We start from the raw sequence: 23,537 nt of genomic DNA, 5'->3' as shown, positions 1-23,537 counted from the left end.
ACCCTGTGACCGAAGCTTTGCATCATCTGCACCGCAGTCAAATTGATGGAAGTGAATCACGCCGAGTGGACGTTTCTTGAAGGGCGCAAAAACGTCAAGCCTTAACGCTGTCAATTGACGGATCGCTTTGTTGAGTTTGTGCGTTTTGCCGAAAATCGATTCGGTTTTGGTTGTGATCGGTGCGAAATAATTGCAATTTTCTCAACATTTTCGCTTCTAAATGATTGCATTCCCACATCAAAATGGAAAATAATCCCGCGGTAAGTAGGCAAAGGTCGATTAGTGTAGCAAATTTCTCAAAATTCGACAATTTTCCTGAGGTTATGTTATTGTGTTTACACCCGCAGCAGCAGAATAATGCAGGAGGATTGCTTCCTCCGCCGCCGCCACCGCCCGATATGTTGCTGGTTGGTGGAGTTCCTCCTACGTGGCCACCAGGCCTGATGGGTGGCGGACCGCCTACCTCCTTGATGGGACCACCACCGACATCACTGATGGGGCCTCCCAAAGGCGTGCCCGCGGATATTGGCCCTCCGGGAAGTGAGGATTTAAACAAAAACCCCCCTCCCCTAATGTCGCTCAACGTTGGCAATCCGGCCGAACCGGAGGAACAGATTGCTAATAAGAAACCCTCAGAGTTGGTTCTGCCGAAAGCATTGGAGGACGTTTTGGCGCTGAAGACGCTGCGGGCTAAGGAGTTGGGCGCCGAGGAAGCGCTGGCCACAACCGGAGCGGTTGTCCCACCACCTCCGATGCTTCCGCCGCCGCTTCCGGCCGGAGTCATGAGTTCCTATTTGGACATGGACGGGGACTCGGATGACGACAATCTGGATGGTTTGGCTCCACCCCCGCCGGTTATATCGAAGGCGGAGGGACGGCTGGACCGGAACCGCCGCCGAAAGCAAAGGAAGAAGGAGAACAGGAAGGCGAGGAGGGAACAGCAAGCAGTAGTGTTGCAGCAGCGGGAAAAAGAGAAGGAAGGAGTAAAGGATGTGGTTGTCCAGGAACGTCCGGCTGAAAAGGATAAGGATGTAGGAGCTGAGGCAGATACTGAGGATCACGATGAAGACGAGCCCGAGAAAGAGAATGGCGAAGTTGCAAAGGAGACAAATGAAGCCGAAAGAGATGAAAACGATCTGAAGGAGAAGGGAGAGGAAAAATCCAAAGATAAGGGCAAAGCCAAGGAGAGTAAGAAGAGTAGCGAAAAGAGCGTTGGAACCTTGATCGAGGACGAGTTGGACAACGTTGAGATTGAATACGTTCCGGAGAAAGTGACCATTGCGGATCTAGCTCCGATGTATCGTCAGTTTTACAGGGTTTTTGAAATCTTCAAACTAGAATCAAAGCCTAAAGAACCGACCAAGGCGGAAATGGCTGAGAACGAGAAAGCCGCCGCGTCCAAGAAGATGAACGAGAAGGATGACGACGACGATGATGATGAAGACGACGCAATGGACGATGAGCTAAAAGACGATAAGGAGCGTATTTCCAAGCGCAAAATGAAGAAGCTCACTCGCTTGAGTGTGGCCGAACTGAAGCAACTGGTGGCACGACCGGATGTGGTTGAAATGCACGATGTCACCGCTCGGGACCCCAAACTGCTGATTCAACTAAAGTCTCACCGGAACACGGTGCAAGTTCCAAGGCATTGGTGCTTCAAGAGAAAGTACCTTCAGGGCAAACGCGGTATCGAAAAACCACCCTTCGAACTGCCCGCATTCATCAAGAAAACCGGAATCATGGAAATGCGCGCTTCCCTGCAGGAAAAGGACGAATCGAAAACCCTCAAAGCCAAAATGCGCGAACGGGCCCGCCCGAAAATGGGCAAAATCGACATCGACTACCAAAAGCTGCACGACGCCTTTTTCAAATGGCAGACCAAGCCCCGGATGACGATCCACGGAGATTTGTACTACGAAGGAAAAGAGTTCGAAACTCGCCTCAAGGAGAAGAAACCGGGCGATCTGTCGGAGGAGCTTCGCGTTGCCCTCGGTATGCCAATTGGGCCGGCCTGTCACAAGATTCCGCCTCCGTGGCTGATTGCCCAGCAGCGTTACGGACCGCCACCGAGCTATCCCAACCTGAGGATTCCCGGTTTGAATGCTCCGATTCCGGAAGGATGTTCCTTTGGGTATCACGCAGGTGGTTGGGGTAAACCACCGGTCGACGAGAACGGAAAGCCGCTGTATGGAGATGTGTTTGGCATGAGTGCCAGCGAGAATGAGGTGAGTCGAAATTTAGTTATCTAGATTGTATAACATTTCGCGGTAAACCACTTCGCGGTAACCTGTTTCGCGGTGTGCCATTTCGCGGTATGACATTTCGCGGATGATACCATTTCGCGGTATGCCGTTTCGCGGTGGACCACTTGGCGGTCTGCATTGTTTCGCGGTCAGCCATTTCGCGGTTTGTACCAATTCGAAAAAAACTGCTCATGGAACTAAGAAGGGCAAACTATTAGATCATTGTGTGTAAGGGGTCGTTTATAAACCACGAAAACCAAAATTTGAACAACTCAGATCCCTCTTCTCTCTCTTGTAATCTTTTGACCATACAAAATTTCAAAAATTGTATGGAGCGTGGACTTTGACCAGACCTCCCTCTTCCAAAATGTCTAAGTGGTTTACGAGCGACCCGAATTTGTTTGTGCATCTGTGCATGTATGCGAAAGAACGGAAACATTAAGGTGAAACGGGATGCCGTGTTATTTTTCCTATCTTGCCTCTCTTTCTAACAATTTGCCTCGCGATTTTGAAGATGGTAATCTCGAGTTCTATCACACTGAAGATGCTGAAAAACAATCAGCATATGCACTGCAAGTGAGCATACACAGTGATAGGTTTTTGTTGCAAAATATGAAGTAGAATCTGAGATTACCATCTTAGTAGCAACAGAGCAATGGCGGATATTTCCCCGACCGTCCCGTCCGCCCTTAACCAACAGGCAAACATCAGTTTCAACATCGACTTAACACCTAAAATATAAAGTGGATATTTCAGTGCTGCTTTATGCGTGTGGAAAAATCAGCACATTTGGAAAAGTGTGTACTGATAGCTTAAGGCTGGCTCTCGAAGTGCTGAATGCACATAAGGCTGTAACAATGTAAGCATTACTCAAGGTTGCAATAACAAAAGGCTGAAGATAAAAAATGATGAACATTCTAGAATGCACACGTTGTTGAAAATATTCTCTTAAGAGATTTTTCATTCTTTTTAGCATAGTCTATTCTTTTGAGACATACTATCACGACTATGCGTCACATGGGAACCACTGTATACTGCGTATAAAAATCGAATGATATTATGCTTATGAGCGTAGTACTGCAAGAGCGGTTTTGTAAGCGACTCCTTTTGTATTAACGACATCAATTGAAAACTAGCCGTATCAATATGTATTTCAATTTTCAACTACAGGCTTTTGATATTTTCGAGATTCAGCCACAAACATTTGTGATTTCAGCCTCACGTGTTTCGGCCTTTCTCGAACTCTAACTCGAAAGAACAGTTCATGAAAATAAGAAGGGTGAACTACAGGGGATAGACAAAATAATCGGGACAGGCAAAATTTTCACTTTTCAAAACATGTTCAATTAGCTGTAACTTTTCGAAAAGTGCACCAAATATTTTCAAATTTTTACTGTAAGTTCCGCAACTAGTTGTGTATCAGTGGACAAAATTTGGAAAAGATCGGACAATTCTTCACGAAGTTATAAAGATTTTTGAAAAAGATAAAATTATCCGATAGCCAACTTTGAGCTGTTATATCTCCGGATTCAATGAACCGATTGCAATAAAATTTTGACCATTCATGACTTATATAATGAACTCTGGAAAACATTTGACTTAACTTGAATTTTTTAGCAAGCGAAAAAGTTATAGCGATTTTATTTTTTTCACGACTTTTTAGTAAATTGGTCTATTTTTAATATGCATCCCATTACTTTTTCAATTTATTGGTGGTTATGTTGTTACTTTCCTTCAAAACGCATTTATATATAAGTCAATTAGAGAGAAACTAAATGAACTATAATTTGCATCTTGAATTTTGAAACGATGTTGATGTTTTTGATAATTTGGTGTTTTATTGGAAAAATAATCTAATCGTTATAATTTTCTTCCGTGCTAAGAATATTAAGTTAAGTCAATGGTTTTTCATAGCTCATTATATAAGTCATAAATGGTCAAAATTTCATTGCATTCGGTTCATTGAATCCGGAGATATAGCAGCTCAAAGTTGACTATCGGATAATTTGACCTTTTTCAAAAATCTTTATAACTTCGTGAAGAATTGTCCGATCTTTTCCAAATTTTGTCCACTGATACACAGCTACAGCGGCCGTTCGCTCGTTGCAAAATGTTTACATTGCAACGAGCGAATGCCATTCGTTAATTGCAACGTCACTTTGACACTGAAGTGCATCGAAATGCACTGACAGCATAACTGACAGCACGAATTTGACACTTTATTGCTTTTTAATTGCAAAAACTTGTCAATTTTTGCAATTAGCAGACTTGCCACTAACAAGCGTTGCAACGAGCGGGTTTGCAAAGAGCGAACGGCCGCTGTAGTTGAGGAACTTACAGTAAAAATTTGAAAATATTTGGTGCACTTTTCGAAAAGTTACAGCTAATTGAACATTTTTTGAAAAGTGAAAATTTTGCCTGTCCCGATCATTTTGTCTATCCCCTGTATTAGAAGATTGTGTGTGAGTTTATAAAGAACAGTTCATGATACTAAGAAGCGTGAACTATTAGTTAATGGTAAGTACATTTGTGCGTGCGTCTATGCCTGTGCTGTCCCATATAGCCGAAGTCGTTAACGCGCGGGTACAAGACCATACTGAGGGTACTGGGTTCGATTCCCGGTCGGCCCAGGATCTTTTCGTAATGCGAATTATCTTGTCTTGTCTCAGTCTAAACCAGAAATGTTTAAAAGAAGGGAAAATATTCTATGAAAATGTTAGCAGCTTAACAATAAACTCAAAAGAACGACATATTAATAAAAGAAGGGAACATATCCTATGATGATATTACTAGTTAAATGCCAACAACTATCCTTACAGTGTAGTTACACTACACAAACAGCTTAAGTTTAAAAGAAGGGCAATTATTAGATGAAAACATTGGCAGGTTCATGCCGAAAACTATTTTAAAAGATAACTCGAAAGAACAGCCTATGTAAAAAGAAGGAGGAATTTACTATTTGTGAAATATTTCTTCAATGCAAAAATTGCGACCTGCCTATGTAGGGCCTGGGACCACTTGGGCAGGGAGGCTATTTTGGGCACTTGCTGTTATAACTCAGTCAATTTGAAACCAATTGACTTGATTTCGAAAATTCAAGTCAATTGGTTCAACATTGACTGAATAGGGTCCCAGACCCTATTATACAACAAATGATTCAGCATTTTTTCCAATCAAAGAATATTCTTTGAATATTAATGCTGCCAAATTTGTATTATTTAAATACAATAATCTACCATTTTATGTACAACACATACTGTTACTTGCGTGACACGGTAACAAAGAAAAGACGTTGGATGCTTCCAAATTCGTAGCGGCCTTTATTCGTCCGAAGTTCAGGTCCGTTTTAAATTCCTGTGCACATATAGTTTTATGGTTTAGGGCATGTTTTAGGTTAAGTTTTAGAAATACAGATATCTTACGTTTAGTGCATATATAGTGTCTTCTCTACGTCCTTCGGCACTAGTTGCTGTGGCCTGCTGCATTCAATCGTTCCTTAAGGGTTTATAGATAATTGCATGAATAAAGCACTTTTGATAAGTTCCACAATTTCTCACCTGTTACTGGCAAAATTACAATAACTAACCGTCTCCTCTGTACCGTACTATTAGGATATTCTTTATATAGTATCTAAGCATAATAGAAGCATTATTTTAGGCAAAATATATTAATCACTAGTTAGAATACCTTCGAATTCACTTTGTTTGTACGTAAATGTTAATAATGAAAAATGATTTGCAAATTTTAGACCTCAAAGACATTACTTGTTGATTGCACATGCATTTATCCTTCTAGATTCATCTATGCCAAGCTCTGACAGTTTCCCATTCCCTTTATTCTATTGTCCACCACTGTCATGCAGACAGCTCAGTCGGTCTGCAAGGTTATTGTAGAAGAGGTACTATCTTCACCAGGGGGCTTCGGTGACAGTCCCCCCCAGTTTGGGAACTCCGCCTCTGAGTTCACCAACTTCTCTTGCCCCTTGACGTCAAGTACCGCAACGTTCACAGCCGGTCTCTCGTAGACACCTTTCATCGTTTGAATAGTTACCTTACGTACCTGCCCGTCCCGATTGACTGTACCTATGACGCGTCCCTTTGGCCAGCAGCTTCTCGGGAGTTCCGGATCGACGATCAGCACGATATCACCTTCCTCGATCGGCGTGGCCTTCTTGTGCCATTTGCTGCGCCTTGTTATCTCCGGCAGGTACTCACGTAGCCATCTCTCCCAGAAGTGGTTGGCGAGTACTTGGGATTGATGCCAGCCACGTCTCAGCGCGATCGAGTCATTCTCCAGCAAAGACCAAGGTTTGGTTCCATCGGAGCTTCCTAGTAGCCAGTGGTTTGGTGTAAGCGCAGGAGCTGCTTCGTCTTCGATGGGTACATGTGTCAGAGGTCGAGCGTTGAGGATACCTTCGACTTCTATCAACGCGTTCCGCAATTCCTCATCATTTGGCCGGGGAGACGGTTTGAGCTCCGACAGGGTCCGCTTTACGGACTGAACCAGCCTTTCCCAACTTCCCCCCATATGAGGGGCAGCCGGTGGATTAAAGCTCCAGGATGTCGTTGAGCTGACGAACTCTTGTGCCATCTTGTTCTGATCTACTGCCTTCAAAGTTTGCTTCAGTTCGCGCTCAGAACCAATGAAGTTGGTTCCTCTGTCGCTGTAAAATACAGCTGGAGTTCCACGCCGGGCAATAAAGTTACGCAGTGCCATGATGCAGGAGTTAGTGGTTAATGAGCTAGCTAATTCGATGTGGACTGCGCGTATGGTGAGACATGTTAGTAGGACCCCCCACCTCTTCTCAACCCTTCTCCCAATACATACTTCCATGGGACCAAAATAGTCTACTCCAGTGTGGGTAAACGGTCGGACAAAGGCGGCCAGTCGGCAGGGAGGTAGATCTGCCATAGCTGGAGGACGTGGACGTGCATCCCTCAACTTACAACGTTGGCACTGAGACCTTATTTTTGCGTATACACGGCGCAGTCGACTTATACAAAATTTCTGGCGTACTTCGTTAATCACTGACTCATGATTTTGATGGTGAAACTTGTCGTGATAACTTCGTACTACGAGGTGCGTTACCCGATGGTCACGAGGTAGAATAATGGGATTAATAGTGTCCGGTGATAGGTATTCACACGCCGCGGTTCTGCCTGCCATGCGCAGCAAACCTTGTCCGTCGATGAAGGGGCTCAGCTTGTATAGCGTGCTTCGTTTAGGGATCGCCACTTTGCTATCGTTCCGATGGAGAACAGCAAACTCTTCTTGGAAACACTCTTGTTGCGCAGCCCGAAAGTGGAAGGTTTCTGCTTTGCGCATTTCCTCTTTTGTGATACCGCACGTTAGCCGAGGAAACCGTTTCGGCTGAGCGTTCGCGATGAACCGGAAAATATGTGCCGTCGTACGTATCAGCTTTCTCCAGTCACGGAATCTCTCTATCGGGAACTCCGACTTTGCCGTTTCGTAGTGGACGTGAATGGTGGCGCGCAACTCTTCAGTGGTCTCTTCAAGCTTGACGGGAACAGAAGGCCATTCTTCTTCTCGTTGCCAAAGGAATTCAGGCCCTTTGTACCATCTGCTTTCAGCTGTGAGTGAAGGACGTTGCTGCCATTTGGTTCCTTCATCCGCCACGTTCCATTTCGTTGGAACCCATTTCCAGTCAGCAACGTTTGTTAGATCCAAGATCTCGCTAACACGGGCAGCCACAAATTGACTATATCTACGATGATCTGCGCGTATCCACGAGAGCGCGTTCCTGGAATCTGACCAGAAGACACATCGAGAGATTGTAAGGTCCAATCCCTGGACAATGAAATGCGCGAGCCTTGCGCCAATGAGGGCCGCTTGGAGCTCTAATCTAGGAATGGTCAGGTATTTAAGCGGCGCTACACGCGTTTTCGCTGCAACTAACGAGCACTCAACAGTCCCTGCTTCCACGAAACGGAGATACGCAACGGCGGCCATGCCGTTTTCACCGGCGTCAACAAAGGTATGTAATTGGATCTCCGTATTTTCTCCTGCTGACGTTTGAAGGCGAAAGCAGCGTGGTATTTGGAGACTCTCGATTTCCGGAAGAAGCCTTAACCACGTCTGCCACTTTTCGAAACACTCCGAATTCACTGTCTCGTCCCAACTGATACCCGTTCGCCAGATTTCCTGCAGCAGCACTTTTAAGAACATGAGGTAGTGAGCGATTAAGCCGAGTGGATCGTAGATTGTCATCATGGTGCGAAGGACTTCTCGCTTCGTGGGGTAGCGTTCTCCCGTCAGCAAATCTTCTCCAAGCCTGCTCCAGTTAATCTTGTACGTAAAGGAATCCGTTTGCGTGCACCACCACATGCCTAGAACCTTTTCCGTTGCAAGAGTGGATGACAAATCGAGACTCTTCTCAGCATTCAAGTCGCCGCGGAGGGCCGTCAGAACTACCGATGAATTGGACATCCAATTTCGGATTTCAAATCCTCCTTCTTTATGGACGTACCAAACGGATTTCGCGAGTTCGATAGCTTCTTGCTCTGTTTCCGTACTGGTTAACATGTCATCAACGTAGGTGCACCGTACGATTGCTGTAGCTGCAGCTGGATGCGTTTTGCTGAACCGGTCCGCGTTCGTGTTCTTAACGAACTGGGCGGTCGTTGGTGAGCAGGAGGCTCCAAACGTCATCACCTGCATGACGTAGGTGCTAGGTTCATCTTGACCTTCCTCATCTTTCAGAAAGAAACGTTGGCTATGTTGATCTTCGTTGCGAATTGCGACTTGGTGAAACATTTCACGTATGTCACCACATATCGCGAAACGATTCTGACGGAATCTGTACAGCACGTGGATCAACGGCTCTAGCAAATCTGGTCCGGTAAGCAGCGCAGAGTTCAGCGATACCCCATTCGTCGTAGCAGCCGCGTCCCAAACGAGTCTCACCTTGCCTGGCTTGTTGGGATTAACGACTGGAAAAACTGGTAAATACCAGACACGTTCGTGGTTCTTTTCCAGTTCTTCGTTGGTTAGCTTACGCGCGTAGCCTTTTTCAACGTATTCTGTCAGCTTCTCTTTCACCACCCGTGCTACTTCAACATCCTTCTCCATGCGGCGTTCCAGAAGCTTGAAGCGTTTCAATGCCATCGTCTTATTGTTCGGCAAATGTTCGCTGTCTCGTCTCCACAATAATCCTGATTCGTACCTTTCTCCGTTGAACTGGGTAAGCTCCCGCAATAGATTCATAGCACGCTCATCATCCTGGGAACGAATCTGCTGGACTGGTGACGTGACGCCAAGGCTTTCGAGTGAAAAGTACTCCTTCACCGCATGACCGAGATTTTCATCAGCTTTTTCGGTATCGTGATCGCAGCAAGAGACGTGATTTGTGTAATGAACCATGTTAACAGATTGTTCTGCCGGAGCGCCGCCGTATATCGTCCAGCCAAGGTTTGTTTTAATAGCGATCGGTTGACCGGGTCTTCCTTCGCGACTCTTCCTCACCAGCGTTGCGTGCGCATGTTGAACTCCGATCAGGAGTCTCGGCCGGACATCACGATAGGATTCTACGGGAACACCCTTCAGGTAGTAGTATTCAGACTGTAGCTGTTGAACATCAAGTGTTTGACTGGGTAGCTGCAACTCTGTAACGGTACGAACGTCCTCAAAGCGGAAGCGCTTTCCCTTCAGTCCGGAGATGTCAATTTGAACGCTGCGTGACTCGTCTTCCGATCTATGCAAACCACCAGTCCATTTTAGACAAAGTGGATGGCGTTCTCCGGAAAGGTTCAGTTCCTTGGCCAACTCTTCGTCCATGAGCGTTTTCGAGGATCCGTCATCCAGAAAGGCGTAACAGTGTACAACAATTCCACAGCCGTACACTATGACTGGGACATAACGGAAAAGGATGGGACTTGCCCCCGACTGATGTGTGTTACAGGACTGCTCTTCACGTTGTGGTTTCACTACCGCCGCCGTTTCTGCATTCAGCTCCTTATGCAACAAGGGATGGTGCTTGTAGGTGCATCCGCTCACGCCACATTGCTTCGATTCACAGCCTCCTTTGTGTTGCTTCAGACACTTCCTGCAGACTCTAGCTTCACGAATTGTAGACCACCGTCCGTCATAAGACAGCCCTAGGAACCTTCCACAATTAGCAAGAGTGGCGCAAGTTCCTTTGCAGACGGTGCAGGCCTGAGAGTAGACCTTCTTATGTGTCCCTGTAGATCTGGACATACTTGTTGATGATGCCTGGTGATCCTCCTTCTTCCAGCTTGGCTGATCGGTGTGCGTGTTCAGGAATGCCTTTGACTTTTTGCGCGGTTCCTGACTTTGCTGTACTTCTTGATTCCTGCGCGGCTCGGCAACTAGGCAAGCGTCTTCTGCCATATCGTACATCCACTTGCTGAAGGCCGCCAGGTTGACCTTCCGCAGGCTGCGGGTATGCCTTGCCCATTCCAGCTTCATCGAAGCAGGGAGCTTTCCAATCAGCTCGCCCAGTAACGACGTATCTCGCATCAAGTCCCTCTGTCCGCACGCATCGATCGTTGCTTCAAGATTCTGAACTGCCAGCGCAAAGTCGATCATTCTGTTGATTGAATCTGGCTTCAGCGGCGGCATGGCAATTATCTTGTCCCTCAGCGAATGAATCACGAAACGCGGTTGCCCAAAACGCAGTTTTAGGGCACTTATCGCTCTATCCACAGTTGACGGATGAAGCAAAAAGCTCCTCACTGCGGCGAAGGCGTCTCCTCTCAAGCAGTTTCTCAACCGAATCATGTTTTCGTCGTTGGTGTAGCCACACATCCGAGTCGTGCTTTCGTAGGTGGAGAAAAAAATCGGCCACTCCTCGGGGTTCCCTGTGAAAGGTGGCAGATCCTTCGCAACAACTTGACGAGCTGCGAGTTGATTACGGTTCAGGCTACAGTTTAACTGGTTGCTGCGTGTAACACTTTTCTGCATGCTCCTAGGGTCCATTCTTGGTGTAGAGCGCCGAATCGGATTGAATTTCGATCCGTTTTCTTGAGGATCGTCTTCGATGTCTTCCTCCGATGAACTCCCGATGTCCTCGTCTGCACCTTCGCTTGAGTCCGTGTTCTCGTCATCCGTGTCCGAGTTAACTCCGTCACGCAGCCAATCCTCCACTTTGGAAGCCCCATCTACTTCATCACCGTCTTCTGCGCCTTCGACCTGCTCATCGAGTTCGGCGAGTTCTTGGAGTACACTGTACTGCTGCTCTATTAACTTCTTCTTATCTTCCAGCAGGGTTCGCTCAGCATCTAGTTTTTGAAGTTGCAGTTCCAGCTGTGCTCTGGACGACTTCCGCGAAGTTCCCGATTTCACCGATGCTGCCTTTATACACGTTGCCGGCTGATCCCCCAGGTGCTTCCGTTGTTCCTGTAGATCTGGTTGCTTCGTCCCGGATTCCTTCTTCGCTTTGCCTGTAGCCTTCTTTTTAGGCGCTTCCGTCCTCGTAGTTTTGGAACTGCGACGAACTTTCCGATTATCCTCACACTTCACACACCGCCACTGTTTTTTCGCGATACGATCATCGACGCCCACGCAATTGTAATGGTGCCAACCATCACAATCATCGCACTGCACCATCCGGCTGTGATCCGCGGAACGACACGTTTTACAACTGTGACCGATCGTTTCAGACTGTTTGTCCCGCGGGGAAGGGATATTGTGTTCCCGACTTTTCGACGACCTACTTTTGACAGAGGGTGCCTTTTTGTCCCCACCGGGTTTGAGAAGGGTATCTTTATTTGGGTTCAACGTTTGGGATTCGTGAGGGGGGTCTACATACGCGTCATTAGACTGATTAGCTAAGCTCTTACCTTGATTGCCAGTAGTGGCAGCAGCATTGGCCGAGTCCGACATCGTTCTTCGATAAACGAATTTAAAAATTTGTTACTTGCGTGACACGGTAACAAAGAAAAGACGTTGGATGCTTCCAAATTCGTAGCGGCCTTTATTCGTCCGAAGTTCAGGTCCGTTTTAAATTCCTGTGCACATATAGTTTTATGGTTTAGGGCATGTTTTAGGTTAAGTTTTAGAAATACAGATATCTTACGTTTAGTGCATATATAGTGTCTTCTCTACGTCCTTCGGCACTAGTTGCTGTGGCCTGCTGCATTCAATCGTTCCTTAAGGGTTTATAGATAATTGCATGAATAAAGCACTTTTGATAAGTTCCACAATTTCTCACCTGTTACTGGCAAAATTACAATAACTAACCGTCTCCTCTGTACCGTACTATTAGGATATTCTTTATATAGTATCTAAGCATAATAGAAGCATTATTTTAGGCAAAATATATTAATCACTAGTTAGAATACCTTCGAATTCACTTTGTTTGTACGTAAATGTTAATAATGAAAAATGATTTGCAAATTTTAGACCTCAAAGACATTACTTGTTGATTGCACATGCATTTATCCTTCTAGATTCATCTATGCCAAGCTCTGACAGTTTCCCATTCCCTTTATTCTATTGTCCACCACTGTCATGCAGACAGCTCAGTCGGTCTGCAAGGTTATTGTAGAAGAGGTACTATCTTCACCAGGGGGCTTCGGTGACACATACGGTAGATTAAAAAAAATAGTATGGCACTATTTTCGGGGGAACGTCTTTTTGGTAAATAGGTTTCCGGGAAATGGCGTACAACCGTGTAAGTATGCATATATGTATGAGCGTATGTTTATGTATTTAGTACTAGAAAGAACAGTTCATGGAACTAGCAAAACAATGAATTATTTAATGATTGTATGTATGCATGTGTATGCGTTAGCGTGCGTGCGTATCTTGAAAGACTTGCTCGCAATGTGTGAATGTGCTTAAGAGATAAACTAAAATTAGGAACCGATTAATACCGCGAAACGGTATATGTACCGCCAAATGGTAAACCGTGAAATGGTAAACCGCGAAAATGTATAGACCGCAAAACAGAAAACCGCGAAATGGTTCAAACCGCGAAATGTCGGACAACCGTTATCTAACAAAAAATTGCGGACACACAATACATGTTGTCCTTATATTTCTGGACCAACAATTGAAAAGGCCGCATCAACATTTTGTGAACAAACATGTTTCTGTCGACTTTAGGCCTTTTGAACTCCACCCACACACCTCACCACCACTAACAGAAAGCGCAAACATCAAGCTTTCTGTTAATGGTGGTGAGATGCGTGGGTGGATCCCAGAAGGCCCTAAGTCGACAGAAACGTGTTTGTTTACGCAATGTTGTTGCGGCCTTTTCAATTGTTGGTTTGTTGGTTTTTGTTAGAAATTCTTACTCTCTATCCCTACACCCCACTAAATCTGTCTCCAACGCTTTTCTCTTTCAGAACGGTCTCGGCGAAGAGGAAGTCGATCGCACCCAATGGGGTGAGCTGGAATCCGAATCCGAAGAATCCTCCGAAGAAGAGGAAGAGGACGGCGAGGATCTGGGTGCTCCGCCAGATGAAAGCGGTCTCATCACTCCGGCCGAAGGACTGGTCACCCCGTCCGGTCTGACGAGTGGTGTTCCGGCCGGCATGGAGACTCCGGACACCATCGAACTGCGCAAGAAGAAGATCGAAAGCGAAATGGAGGACAACGAGACTCCGGTGCTGTATCAGGTGCTGCAGGAGAGACGTGCCGAGCGGGTCGGTGCTTCGATGATGGGATCGACCCACGTGTACGACTTGGCTGGAGCGGCTGCGGCGACCGCTGCTGGTGGATCCCGTGGTGCCCGTGGAGGAGCACCGGTGGATCGTGAAGGTATGGTTGAATTGGCCCTTGATCCCTCGGAGTTGGACATGGACAACGAGGCGATGGCCCAGCGGTACGAGCAGCAGATGCGCGAACAGCAGAGTCACCTGCAGAAAGAAGATTTGTCTGACATGTTGGCCGAGCACGTGGCGAGACAAAAATCCAAGCGAAAACGACAGCAGACGGACACCACCAGCAAGCAAACCAAGAAGTACAAGGAGTTCAAGTTCTAAACCAAGAGATGTGGCTATTTGTGCATTGTGGCAAGGTGAGTCTTATAAAATATCTTTTTCAACTATATTATATGTTTTGTCGGTAGGATTAATAAAAGCCTATCATTTATTAGTTGGCTAAAAGGTAGTGCTCTAAACAACATCTTTGATTGATCTAATGCGTACCGAACGATTCCTTTTTTGCAATAATTGTCATTTCTAGGCCATTATAACTGAGTGTATATTCTTTACTCAACTCTATTAAGATTCGGTATTTATTCAGTGTCATTTATATGACCCATTACAATTCTTACAGAACCTGTAAGGGGAATGCTTATAAAGTACTCCTTATAGGTATACCAGGATTCTATAACATTCCCCAGAAAACCAATCCCCAGAATATACAGTAGACGATCGATAAATGCAACATGTTTACGTTTCAGTTAGCGAACAAAATTCGATAACTGCAACGCCAGATGGACTTATCCACTGATGAACCGAATTCATCGCGGTCCGAGAATTTTGACACTAGAGCGGGGCCGTTCCAATCAGAATTGGACGATTCTGATTGGAACAGACCCCGCTCTAGTGTCAAAATTCTCGGACCGCGATGAATTTGGTTCATCGGTGGATAAGTCCATAGGCGTCAACAACCCATCAATAATTGACGTTAAATGAACGAAAAATTCATTCGATTGTTCATCTGGTCTAATTTGGCGCACCGTTTTGACTTTGCAGTTATCGCCCGCTATCTGTCAAAACGGTACGCCAAATTAGACCAGATGAACAATCGAATGAATTTTTCGTTCATTTAACGTCAATAATTGATGGGTTGTTGACGCCTATCTGACGTTGCAGTTATCGAATTTGGTTCGCTATCTGAAACGTAAACATGTTGCAGTTATCGAACGTCTACTGTACAAATTTTAATACAGTAGACGTTCGGTCGGTGCAAACGGTTTAACTGCAATGCTTTTTAACTGCAATTCCGGTAAGTGCAGCAAATTTGCAGTTATTGCACCGCTATCCGTCAAAACGGTGCGCCAGGTTAGCCCAAATGAACAATCGAATGATTTTTTTTGTCATTTAAAGTCAATTGATGTGTTGTTGACGCCTATCTGACGTTGCAGTTATCGAATTTTGTTCGCTAAGTGAAACGTAAACATGTTGCAGTTATCGAAGGTCTACTGTACTAATAATTTAGTAAGTTTATTAAATACAGTAGACGTTCGCTCGGTGCAAACGGTTTAACTGCAATGCTTTTTAACTGCAAGTCCGCTAAGTGCAACAATTTTGCAGTTATCGCACCGCTATCTGTCAAAAACGAAACGTCAACAGAGTTGCGATGTTGTTCAGATGCACTACAGCTGTATTGCGATGTTTTTGAGTGCATTCTGGCTGCGTCCAACAATAATTGACCACTGTTTGACGGCTGTCAGTCGTTGCAGTTAGCGAATTTCATTCGGTAACTGAAACGTAAACATGTTGCAGTTATCGAACGTCTACTATATTTAATAACCTCGATCTAACCATTGTATTTTATTCATCTAAAAACATAAAAAATAATTAATTTAGTCAAATGAGTAACTACAGTAGACGTTCGGTCGGTGCAAACGGTTTAAATGCAATGCTTTTTAACTGCAAGTGACCGGTAAGTGCAACAAATTTGCAGTTATCGCACCGCCAAATGTCAGAATGGTGCGCCATGTTAGCCCAAATGAACAGTCGGATGAAGTTCACGCTCAATTTACGTCAGTTGATGGTCTGTTAACGCTGTCAGGCGTTGCAGTTATCGGATTTTCGTTCGCTAAGTGAAACGTAAACATGTTGCAGTTATCATCGAACGTCTACTGTATCACACATTTTCAGAGCAAGCGAAGCATTCGCATTTACAGTAGACGTTCGGTCGGTGCAAACGGTTTAACTGCAATGCTTTTTAACTGCAAGTCTGGTAAGTGCAACAAGTTTGCAGTTATCGCACCGCTATCCGTTTAAACGGTGCGCCAAGTTAGCCCAAATGAACAGTCGAATGAATTTTTCGTTCATTTAACGTCAATTGATGGGTTGTTGACGTCTATCTGACGTTGCAGTTATCGAATTTTGTTCGCTATGGACTTATCCACCGATGAACCAAATTCATCGCGGTCCGAGAATTTTGACACTAGAGCGGGGCCGTTCCAATCAGAATTGGACGATTCTGATTGGAACAGACCCCGCTCTAGTGTCAAAATTCTCGGACCGCGATGAATTCGGTTCATCGGTGGATAAGTCCATCTGAAACGTAAACATGTTGCAGTTATCGAACGTCTACTGTACAAATTTTAATACAGTAGACGTTCGGTCGGTGCAAACGGTTTAACTGCAATGTTTTTAACTGCAAGTCCGGTAAGTGCAACAAATTTGCAGTTATTGCACCGCTATCCGTCAAAACGGTGCGCTAGGTTAGCCCCAAATGAACAATCGAATGAATTTTTCGTTCATTTAAAGTCAATTGATGCATATCTGACGTTGGAGTTATCGAGTTTTGTTCGCTAAGTGAAACGTAAACATGTTGCAGTTATCGAACGTCTACTGTACTAGATCGCCTTTGAACGATTTGAATTACGTCATCAAAAAATTGTCAGCTTTTCGGAAGATATCATGCCACGTAGACCAAATTTTGGCCATCTCAGAACCCCCCCCTCCCCCCTCGTAGACTTTTGTCCATACAAAAATTTTGAAATTTGTATGGAGCGTAGACTTTTGCCAGACCAACTCCGTGTTGTGCACCGTGATTTCTAGATTGAGTTTAAATAAGGGCGAAAGTAACATGAGCGAGTTCTCTTCATCGACACTCTCTTCTTCAAATTAAAGTGACAAGAAGCAAGTTTCATTAAACTTTTTTACGCTTAAACGAAAGATTGCGATGCAATCTAGCGTCTAAGTGTAAAAAAGTTTGATTGAATTTGCATCTTGTCACTTTAATTTGCAGAAGAGAGTGTCGATGAAGAGAACTCTCTCATGTTACTTTCGCCCTTATTTAAACTCAATCTAGATTTGGAGGTGGCGTGCTGGTAGCTGTTCGTTCCGGATTGAAGGCCAAAGCGATCCTCAACGACTCCTGGACCTGCTTGGAGCAAGTATGGATCTCCGTCAAGATGATCGACCGTACATTATTTCTATGCTCGCTGTACATACCTCCTGATAGGGTTCGGGACACTGAACTTATCGAAACTCACTGCCAGTCTGTGTTCACCATTCTGGATACCGCCCTTCCTACTGACGATGTCCTTGTAGTGGGCGACTTCAATCTTGCTGGAATCTCTTGGAGGCCATCGCATAGCGGCTTCCTCTGTGTCGATTCGGAACACTCGCAGCTTCATTCTGGCGCAATAAGCATTTTAGACAGTTATAACGCAGCTACGCTCACTCAATTCAATCACGTGTTGAATGAAAATGGACGAACCTTGGATCTATGTTTCGTGAGCACTCGAGATCAGGCACCTTACACTGCAGTTGCACCCTGTGCGCTGGTCAAAGACGTTCCTCATCATCCTCCCTTGATTATCAACGTGGAAAATTCGCTTGTCCATGACTTCGAAGATGCCGTTGCCTCCGTATCTTACGACTTCCGGAGGGCCGATCATCGTAGCATTGCTGAGGTGTTGACAAGTATTGACTGGGAACACGTTCTCGACCCGGGCGATGTTGAGACAGCCGCACTCACCTTTTCAAATATCCTGGCATACGTCGTAGACAGGCACGTCCCTAAAAGGATACAAAGCAAAGCTTCTCGGTCTCCCTGGCAGACTAGCGAACTACGAAAGATGAAGACGATTAAGAGAGCAGCCCTGAGACAGCTCACCAAACACCGCACGCTTGCTCTGAGAAACCACTACGTGAGGCTCAACCATGAATACCAGCGAACCAGTCGCCAATGCTTCTCAAGGTACCAGCGTGATATTCAGCTCAAATTCAAATCTCATCCGAAATCTTTCTGGAAGTATGTCAACCAACAACGTAAGGAATTCGGACTTCCCGCAACAATGCAGTTGAATGGAGTATCAGCTTCCACTCCTCGGGACATTTGTCAGTTGTTTGCCGAGAAATTTGCTAGCGTGTTCAATGAAGAGAGCTTAAACGCCGACGAAGTTTCTATCGCCGCTAGAAATGTTCCTCCAAATGGCCAAATGTTCAGTTCCATTCATGTCAACGATGGTATGATCTCCAGGGCCGCATCGCAACTCAAATCATCCAATAATCCTGGACCGGACGGCATTCCATCGGCATTCCTAAAAAAACACATCTCCTGCTTACTAGATCCACTTCAACGCCTCTACCGCATGTCACTCTCCAGCGGCGTATTCCCTTCCTGCTGGAAACTCGCTCATATGTATCCTGTACACAAAAAAGGAAGCAAACGTGACGTGGATAACTATCGTGGAATTACCTCATTGACTGCCATCTCCAAGCTGTTCGAGCTCATCATCATGGAGCCTTTGCTCTCACATTGCAAGCATGTTTTGAGCCCTGACCAACACGGGTTCACTGCTGGTCGCTCCACTTCCACGAATCTGCTTTGCCTCACTTCACACATCACTCAGAGTATGATCGAACGTGCTCAGACCGATGTTATCTACACTGACTTGTCAGCAGCCTTCGACAAGCTGAACCACGCCATTGCGATCGCAAAACTCGATAGGTACGGCATTGGCGGGAGTCTCCTAGCTTGGTTCCGCTCATATCTAACCGACCGTCAGCTGATTGTGACCATAGGTGACTGCAAATCGAACTGCTTTAACGCTACCTCCGGCATACCACAAGGAAGTCATCTTGGTCCATTAATCTTCCTGCTCTATTTCAACGACGTCAATTTCGTGATTGAAGGCCCTCGGTTGTCGTATGCCGATGACATGAAGATCTTTCTTCGGATTCACTCAACTGATGATTGCGTCTTCTTGCAACAGCAGGTCACGCGTTTTGCTAACTGGTGCTCATTGAACCGAATGATTGTAAATCCAACGAAGTGCTCTATTATTACGTTCTCACGAAAGAAGCAGCCGATTATCTTCGTATACAGCATGCTAGGCACAGCTCTCGAACGTGTGCACCATGTCAAGGACTTGGGAGTCATTTTGGATTCGACGTTGACATTTAGGCAACATATCTCGTACATTGTAGAAAAATCGTCCAAGACCCTAGGGTTCATCTTCAGAATAGCCAAAAACTTTTCTGATGTCTATTGCCTGAAATCGTTGTACTGCTCCCTCGTGCGCTCTACGTTAGAGTACTGCTCTACAGTTTGGAGTCCCGGGTACAACAATGGCGTCGAGAGGATTGAATCTGTCCAGCGACGCTTTCTCCGGTTTGCATTACGACGGCTGCCTTGGAGAGACCCGTTCCGATTACCCAGTTACGAGAGCAGATGCCAACTGATCGATCTAGATCTACTGCGTACAAGGAGGGATGCCGCCAGAGCATTGACGATCGCTGATACGTTACAGGGACGAATAGATTGCGGAGCGTTGCTGGAACAAATCGACGTAAATGTCCAGCCGCGATCACTCCGCAATAGCATCATGCTGAGACTACCACTTCGACGAACTAACTATGGACTACATGGAGCTTTTGGGGGCTTGATGCGCGTTTTCAATAGGGTGGCGTCATTCTTCGACTTCCACTTGACACGCAACGCACTACGTCGTAGTTTTTTGTCTTTTTTTAGCAACAGAAATAACTGACGAATTCATTGTTATGTACCTTAGTTTAAGTTTCAATACCTTGACTGCGCTATTATGTTCCAACTTGTTTGTGTTTGACCTTTGAATTTGTTTTCTAATATTATTGTTATCAAAATTATTATTATTATTTTTAAACCATCATTGGGGCTCTAGTAAGCCTGTTGATGTAGATCAAATAAATATCTTATTTTGTTGTGCACCGTGATTTTATCTTATTTTCTCCTGCACAGTCCTTGAGTGAGACTGTGCTCTTACAAGGTACAAATTCAATAAATATTCCCATATTCTTTGAAAGCTCGTCATTGCTCTCCTGATAGCACAGACAAACAGACATATTACTTAGAAGAAAATTGCTTCAAAATCATCGTTTGGCATCTCACTAGCACCCTCTATAATGCTCAATCCGAAGCATTCATTCGCAGGTGTTGTTTCCCTCGGCTCGATGTAACAATTTAGCCGGTGACGACTCCCCCGTGGCGCCATCCATAGAGCTTGCTGACGTTTATTCACCTCTCTCTTTCAAGCTTGCAGGCGGGATAGGATTTGTTTTCATCGGGAAACCTTTCCTGATGACAACAAATCCTATAAGCCATTTTACGAGACGTTTCAGAACAGCTGATCGCAGCAGCGGCGTCAACTGACAGAATTCCACGCACGTTTGTTTTGCTGGAATATCGTGTAATTTTTGAAATAGTACTTGTTCGATAAATTTGAGATATGAGAAATTTGAGCCAAAATAGGCTCAAAAGCTGTCGTAGAAGCAATATAAAACTCGATAATTATTCAGGTATTTTTTTCGTTGCGATTGACTCGTTAACTTGCGAAAAAAATTAAATAAAAATTTCTAATTCGGCACCAACATTTCAAAAGGGCGTAACTGCATTTGAAAGTAATACCTTCTTTCAAAGCTGTAGGTCGTACTGCCTCCCTTACACTCAAACCACCGTAGTTGTCGGAAAGAGGAGAGTTTTTCCCATCTGGTACCTACTTGTTGTGAAAAACATGGAAATCATAACACATGATCCACAGCTTTAAAATAAGGTGATGATTCCAAAAGCAGTTATTGCCCGTTGTGAAGATTTATAGATTCCGACGCAAGTAAATGATTAGGCTCATTTTCAGCGTAGGTGCGTTATAAATGTTTGTTTACAATGCAAAGCTATCACCAAATGTATACCTATTTAACATCACGGCATAAAATATTCACCAGGACGCGGTCTGGTTTGATATCTGTGGGCCCACGCAAGAAAAATCCACGCAACTAATTTTCGCGCAGGAGTCTAAACAGGTGGAATCTCCGCAATACGCCCTTTTGAAATGTTGGTGTTGAATTATGGTTTTAGCCAGTTTCAAAAACTACGCTTGACTTGCGCGCAGTCATTAACGTTGAACTTTTCGTCATTGAAATCATCGTCATCATCAAACATTTGAAAGCAGTTTTTTCGTTCAAAACAAAAGTTTTTGCTATGAGAATATATTCACTGTACTCCACATGAGGAATATAATGCAGTGAATATATTTTCATGATCCTTGTTTTGATTTGCAGCGAGAAAACTGCTTTTTATTTTCCGAAAAATGATGATGGATGCTTGAGCCTTAACCATCATCAACCGGATGATGATTGAAAACGTAAACATCAGAGCGCGTACTTCTGTCGTTTGACTACACTGAAAAGCGGCTTGCAGTAATGACAAGCATAAAAATGTTTTTAAATTTACCATGGCAAAACATGATCATCGACCCACCAACGCTTCTTGTGTGCGTTTTGTTTCTCCTCACATCAACCGGTTCGATAGCCGAGTGGTAGCGTGCGAGCCTGGTGATGTCAAGGTTCTTGGTTCGAATCTGGTTGCCAACAGAAACTTTTTTTAATTGAAAATCGAGTCCATGGTAAAATTGAAAACATAATTCTGTTGAATTGAAACGAAACTCAGTCTGCACAAATTTAGTGGCGTTGTGCATTTAAATTGACCATCAGAATAGTAATTTTCACCGCAAGCCGCCGTTCAGTGTAGCCTCATAAAATAGACTATTCCGCCTAACGAGCCTGGATAAAACAAAGAGGAGAAACGTCAAAATTGGAATAGTCGATTTAATGTCATCCCCATAGTTCCAATCGAGCAAGAGACCTGTCAAAACGACCAGGATTCGCCACTTTGGTATACTCGAGACACTTTAATTCCGCCTACATGTTTGAAACAGGGGTGGTAGATCCTACCCTCTACGCCCACCCAAACATGCCCACCTGCGCGCCATCTGCTGTTGGTTCTAATTTGTAAACATCTTTCGTTTAGTTGTTTATAAACATCAACAATAGTAAAAACATTAGCGTTTTTCCTTCCTTTCGGTGCTGATGCTTAGTTTTTTAGGTAATTATCGAAATTTCTTGAGTTGTAGTGTTAAATTATCCTCATATTAAAGCACCAGAACCGCTCTGGGAGTTTTCAATTTTCAACCGATTTCCGCACTCCAAACAAAACGAAAACAAAAACAAGCGAGAGTAGAGGCAAATATTTCATAATGGCGAAAGCAAAACACTGATTTTTTTCGGAATAAAAATTTTCAATATAATCTAAATAAAATGTGTGGGATTATGCTTGAATCACATGCTGACTTGCTTTTAGCATGATAAAACGGTGTTAAAATCAATTTTGCGAACGAAAATAGATATTTTCTTGGTTGGCCGTTACGTCCTTCTAATGGTACTAAAATTGAATAGAGGGTAGGCGCAATTTGTTCCCAGTTGACAGCCAGCTTACTCCCCTGGTTTGAAAGAGAAAGGTGAATAAACGTCAGCAAGCTCTATTCATAAAACATGAAGATTCGTGATTGAGTCATTTTATGTAAACATTGATCGGCGTCGCGTTCATTTCTCTCCAAAATTGAGAGGTGATGTAGGCACAGCAGCGCCACCATGATACATGCGAGCACAGTCCGAACTACACTATTTTCAAAATGACCGTTAAATCGTGCGATGATTGCAATTTGAGTAGTATGTCTGTTTGTCTGTGCTGATAGTATAGATAAATGCTCGATATACTGTAACCAGGGAGGGTGCAGGCACGTCAAACTCGAACAAACTACGCCTACCTAACATGCATCGAGCGGACCTTCCCAAACAACACAATGCGATTTCGCGGGCCACCCCCATCGACAAAACAAACCGATTTCCTAGCAGGATTCGACTAGGCTTCTGGTCGCGTTGCCAGTCACACTAACACACTCGCAAAAGATGAGCAGTAGGCCTACCTTGCCGCATGCGGGTCCCCTGACTGTAACCCATTAAAGACACGTTTGAATATGCCAGCTTTTCTCAACATGGTCCACTGCACGAATTTATGCTGGCCTGCTTACTCTCACGCGAAATTTGACGTTTGAGCGGTGCCGACACCGCTTAAACGTCAAATTTCGCGTGAGAGTAAGCAGGCTAGAATAAATTCGTGCAGTGGACCATTAGACTACAGTCACTATATACACAGTCTGGCGGACTGTCACTTTCGACCGGAGCCAATCGAGCATGACGTCACGTTGTAGCATTTATCGGTGTGGACACTATGACGTCATGCTCGATTGGCTCCGGTCGAAAGTGACAGTCCGCCAGACTGTGTATATAGTGACTGTACATTAGA

The 23,537-nt window shown here is 44.7% G+C and overlaps 2 protein-coding genes across 6 annotated transcripts; one reads left to right on the top strand and one right to left on the bottom strand.

Moving 5' to 3' along the window:
• The first annotated feature begins 101 nt into the window (after window positions 1-101).
• Window positions 102-14,349, top strand: LOC109426576 (splicing factor 3B subunit 2). Its single transcript, XM_019702109.3, has 3 exons — window positions 102-260; window positions 348-2,225; window positions 13,571-14,349. Exons 1-3 carry the CDS (start codon window positions 243-245, stop codon window positions 14,207-14,209), a joined length of 2,535 nt encoding a protein of 844 aa, XP_019557654.2. The 5' UTR covers window positions 102-242; the 3' UTR covers window positions 14,210-14,349.
• LOC115265283 (uncharacterized) lies at window positions 2,253-13,236 on the bottom strand. 5 transcript variants are annotated; one of them, XR_009997993.1, is made up of 8 exons: window positions 12,563-13,236; window positions 12,433-12,505; window positions 12,298-12,370; window positions 6,303-12,229; window positions 5,931-6,215; window positions 5,801-5,873; window positions 5,666-5,738; window positions 2,253-5,597 (listed from the first exon to the last, which is right to left on the bottom strand). XR_009997993.1 is itself a non-coding variant. In XM_062853606.1 (4 exons), exon 4 carries the CDS (start codon window positions 12,102-12,104, stop codon window positions 6,111-6,113), a length of 5,994 nt encoding a protein of 1,997 aa, XP_062709590.1. In that variant the 5' UTR covers window positions 12,105-12,229; window positions 12,298-12,370; window positions 12,433-12,505; window positions 12,563-13,235; the 3' UTR covers window positions 5,883-6,110. The 5 variants fall into 5 exon arrangements, 1 of the variants encoding a protein (XP_062709590.1); XR_009997991.1 differs by having other exon boundaries at window positions 5,931-12,229; window positions 12,563-13,235; XR_009997992.1 differs by having other exon boundaries at window positions 5,931-12,370; window positions 12,563-13,235.
• Window positions 14,350-23,537: the final 9,188 nt, after the last annotated feature.

The sequence above is a fragment of the Aedes albopictus genome, chromosome 2, assembly GCF_035046485.1.
Source record: "Aedes albopictus strain Foshan chromosome 2, AalbF5, whole genome shotgun sequence".
In the NCBI taxonomy this organism is placed as follows: domain Eukaryota; kingdom Metazoa; phylum Arthropoda; class Insecta; order Diptera; family Culicidae; genus Aedes; species Aedes albopictus.
The sequence above is the reverse complement of the archived record's forward strand: the minus strand, read 5'-3'. Positions and strand labels throughout refer to the sequence as shown.

What these genes read in the sequence shown, in the direction of transcription:
- LOC115265283 (XM_062853606.1), bottom strand. Translation starts at nt 12,104, where the DNA reads ATGTCGGACTCGGCCAATGCTGCTGCCACTACTGGCAATCAAGGTAAG.
- LOC109426576 (XM_019702109.3), top strand. An exon ending in TGAGTGCCAGCGAGAATGAG is followed by an intron (nt 2,226 to 13,570) that starts GTGAGTCGAAAT and finishes TTTCTCTTTCAG; the next exon opens with AACGGTCTCGGCGAAGAGGA.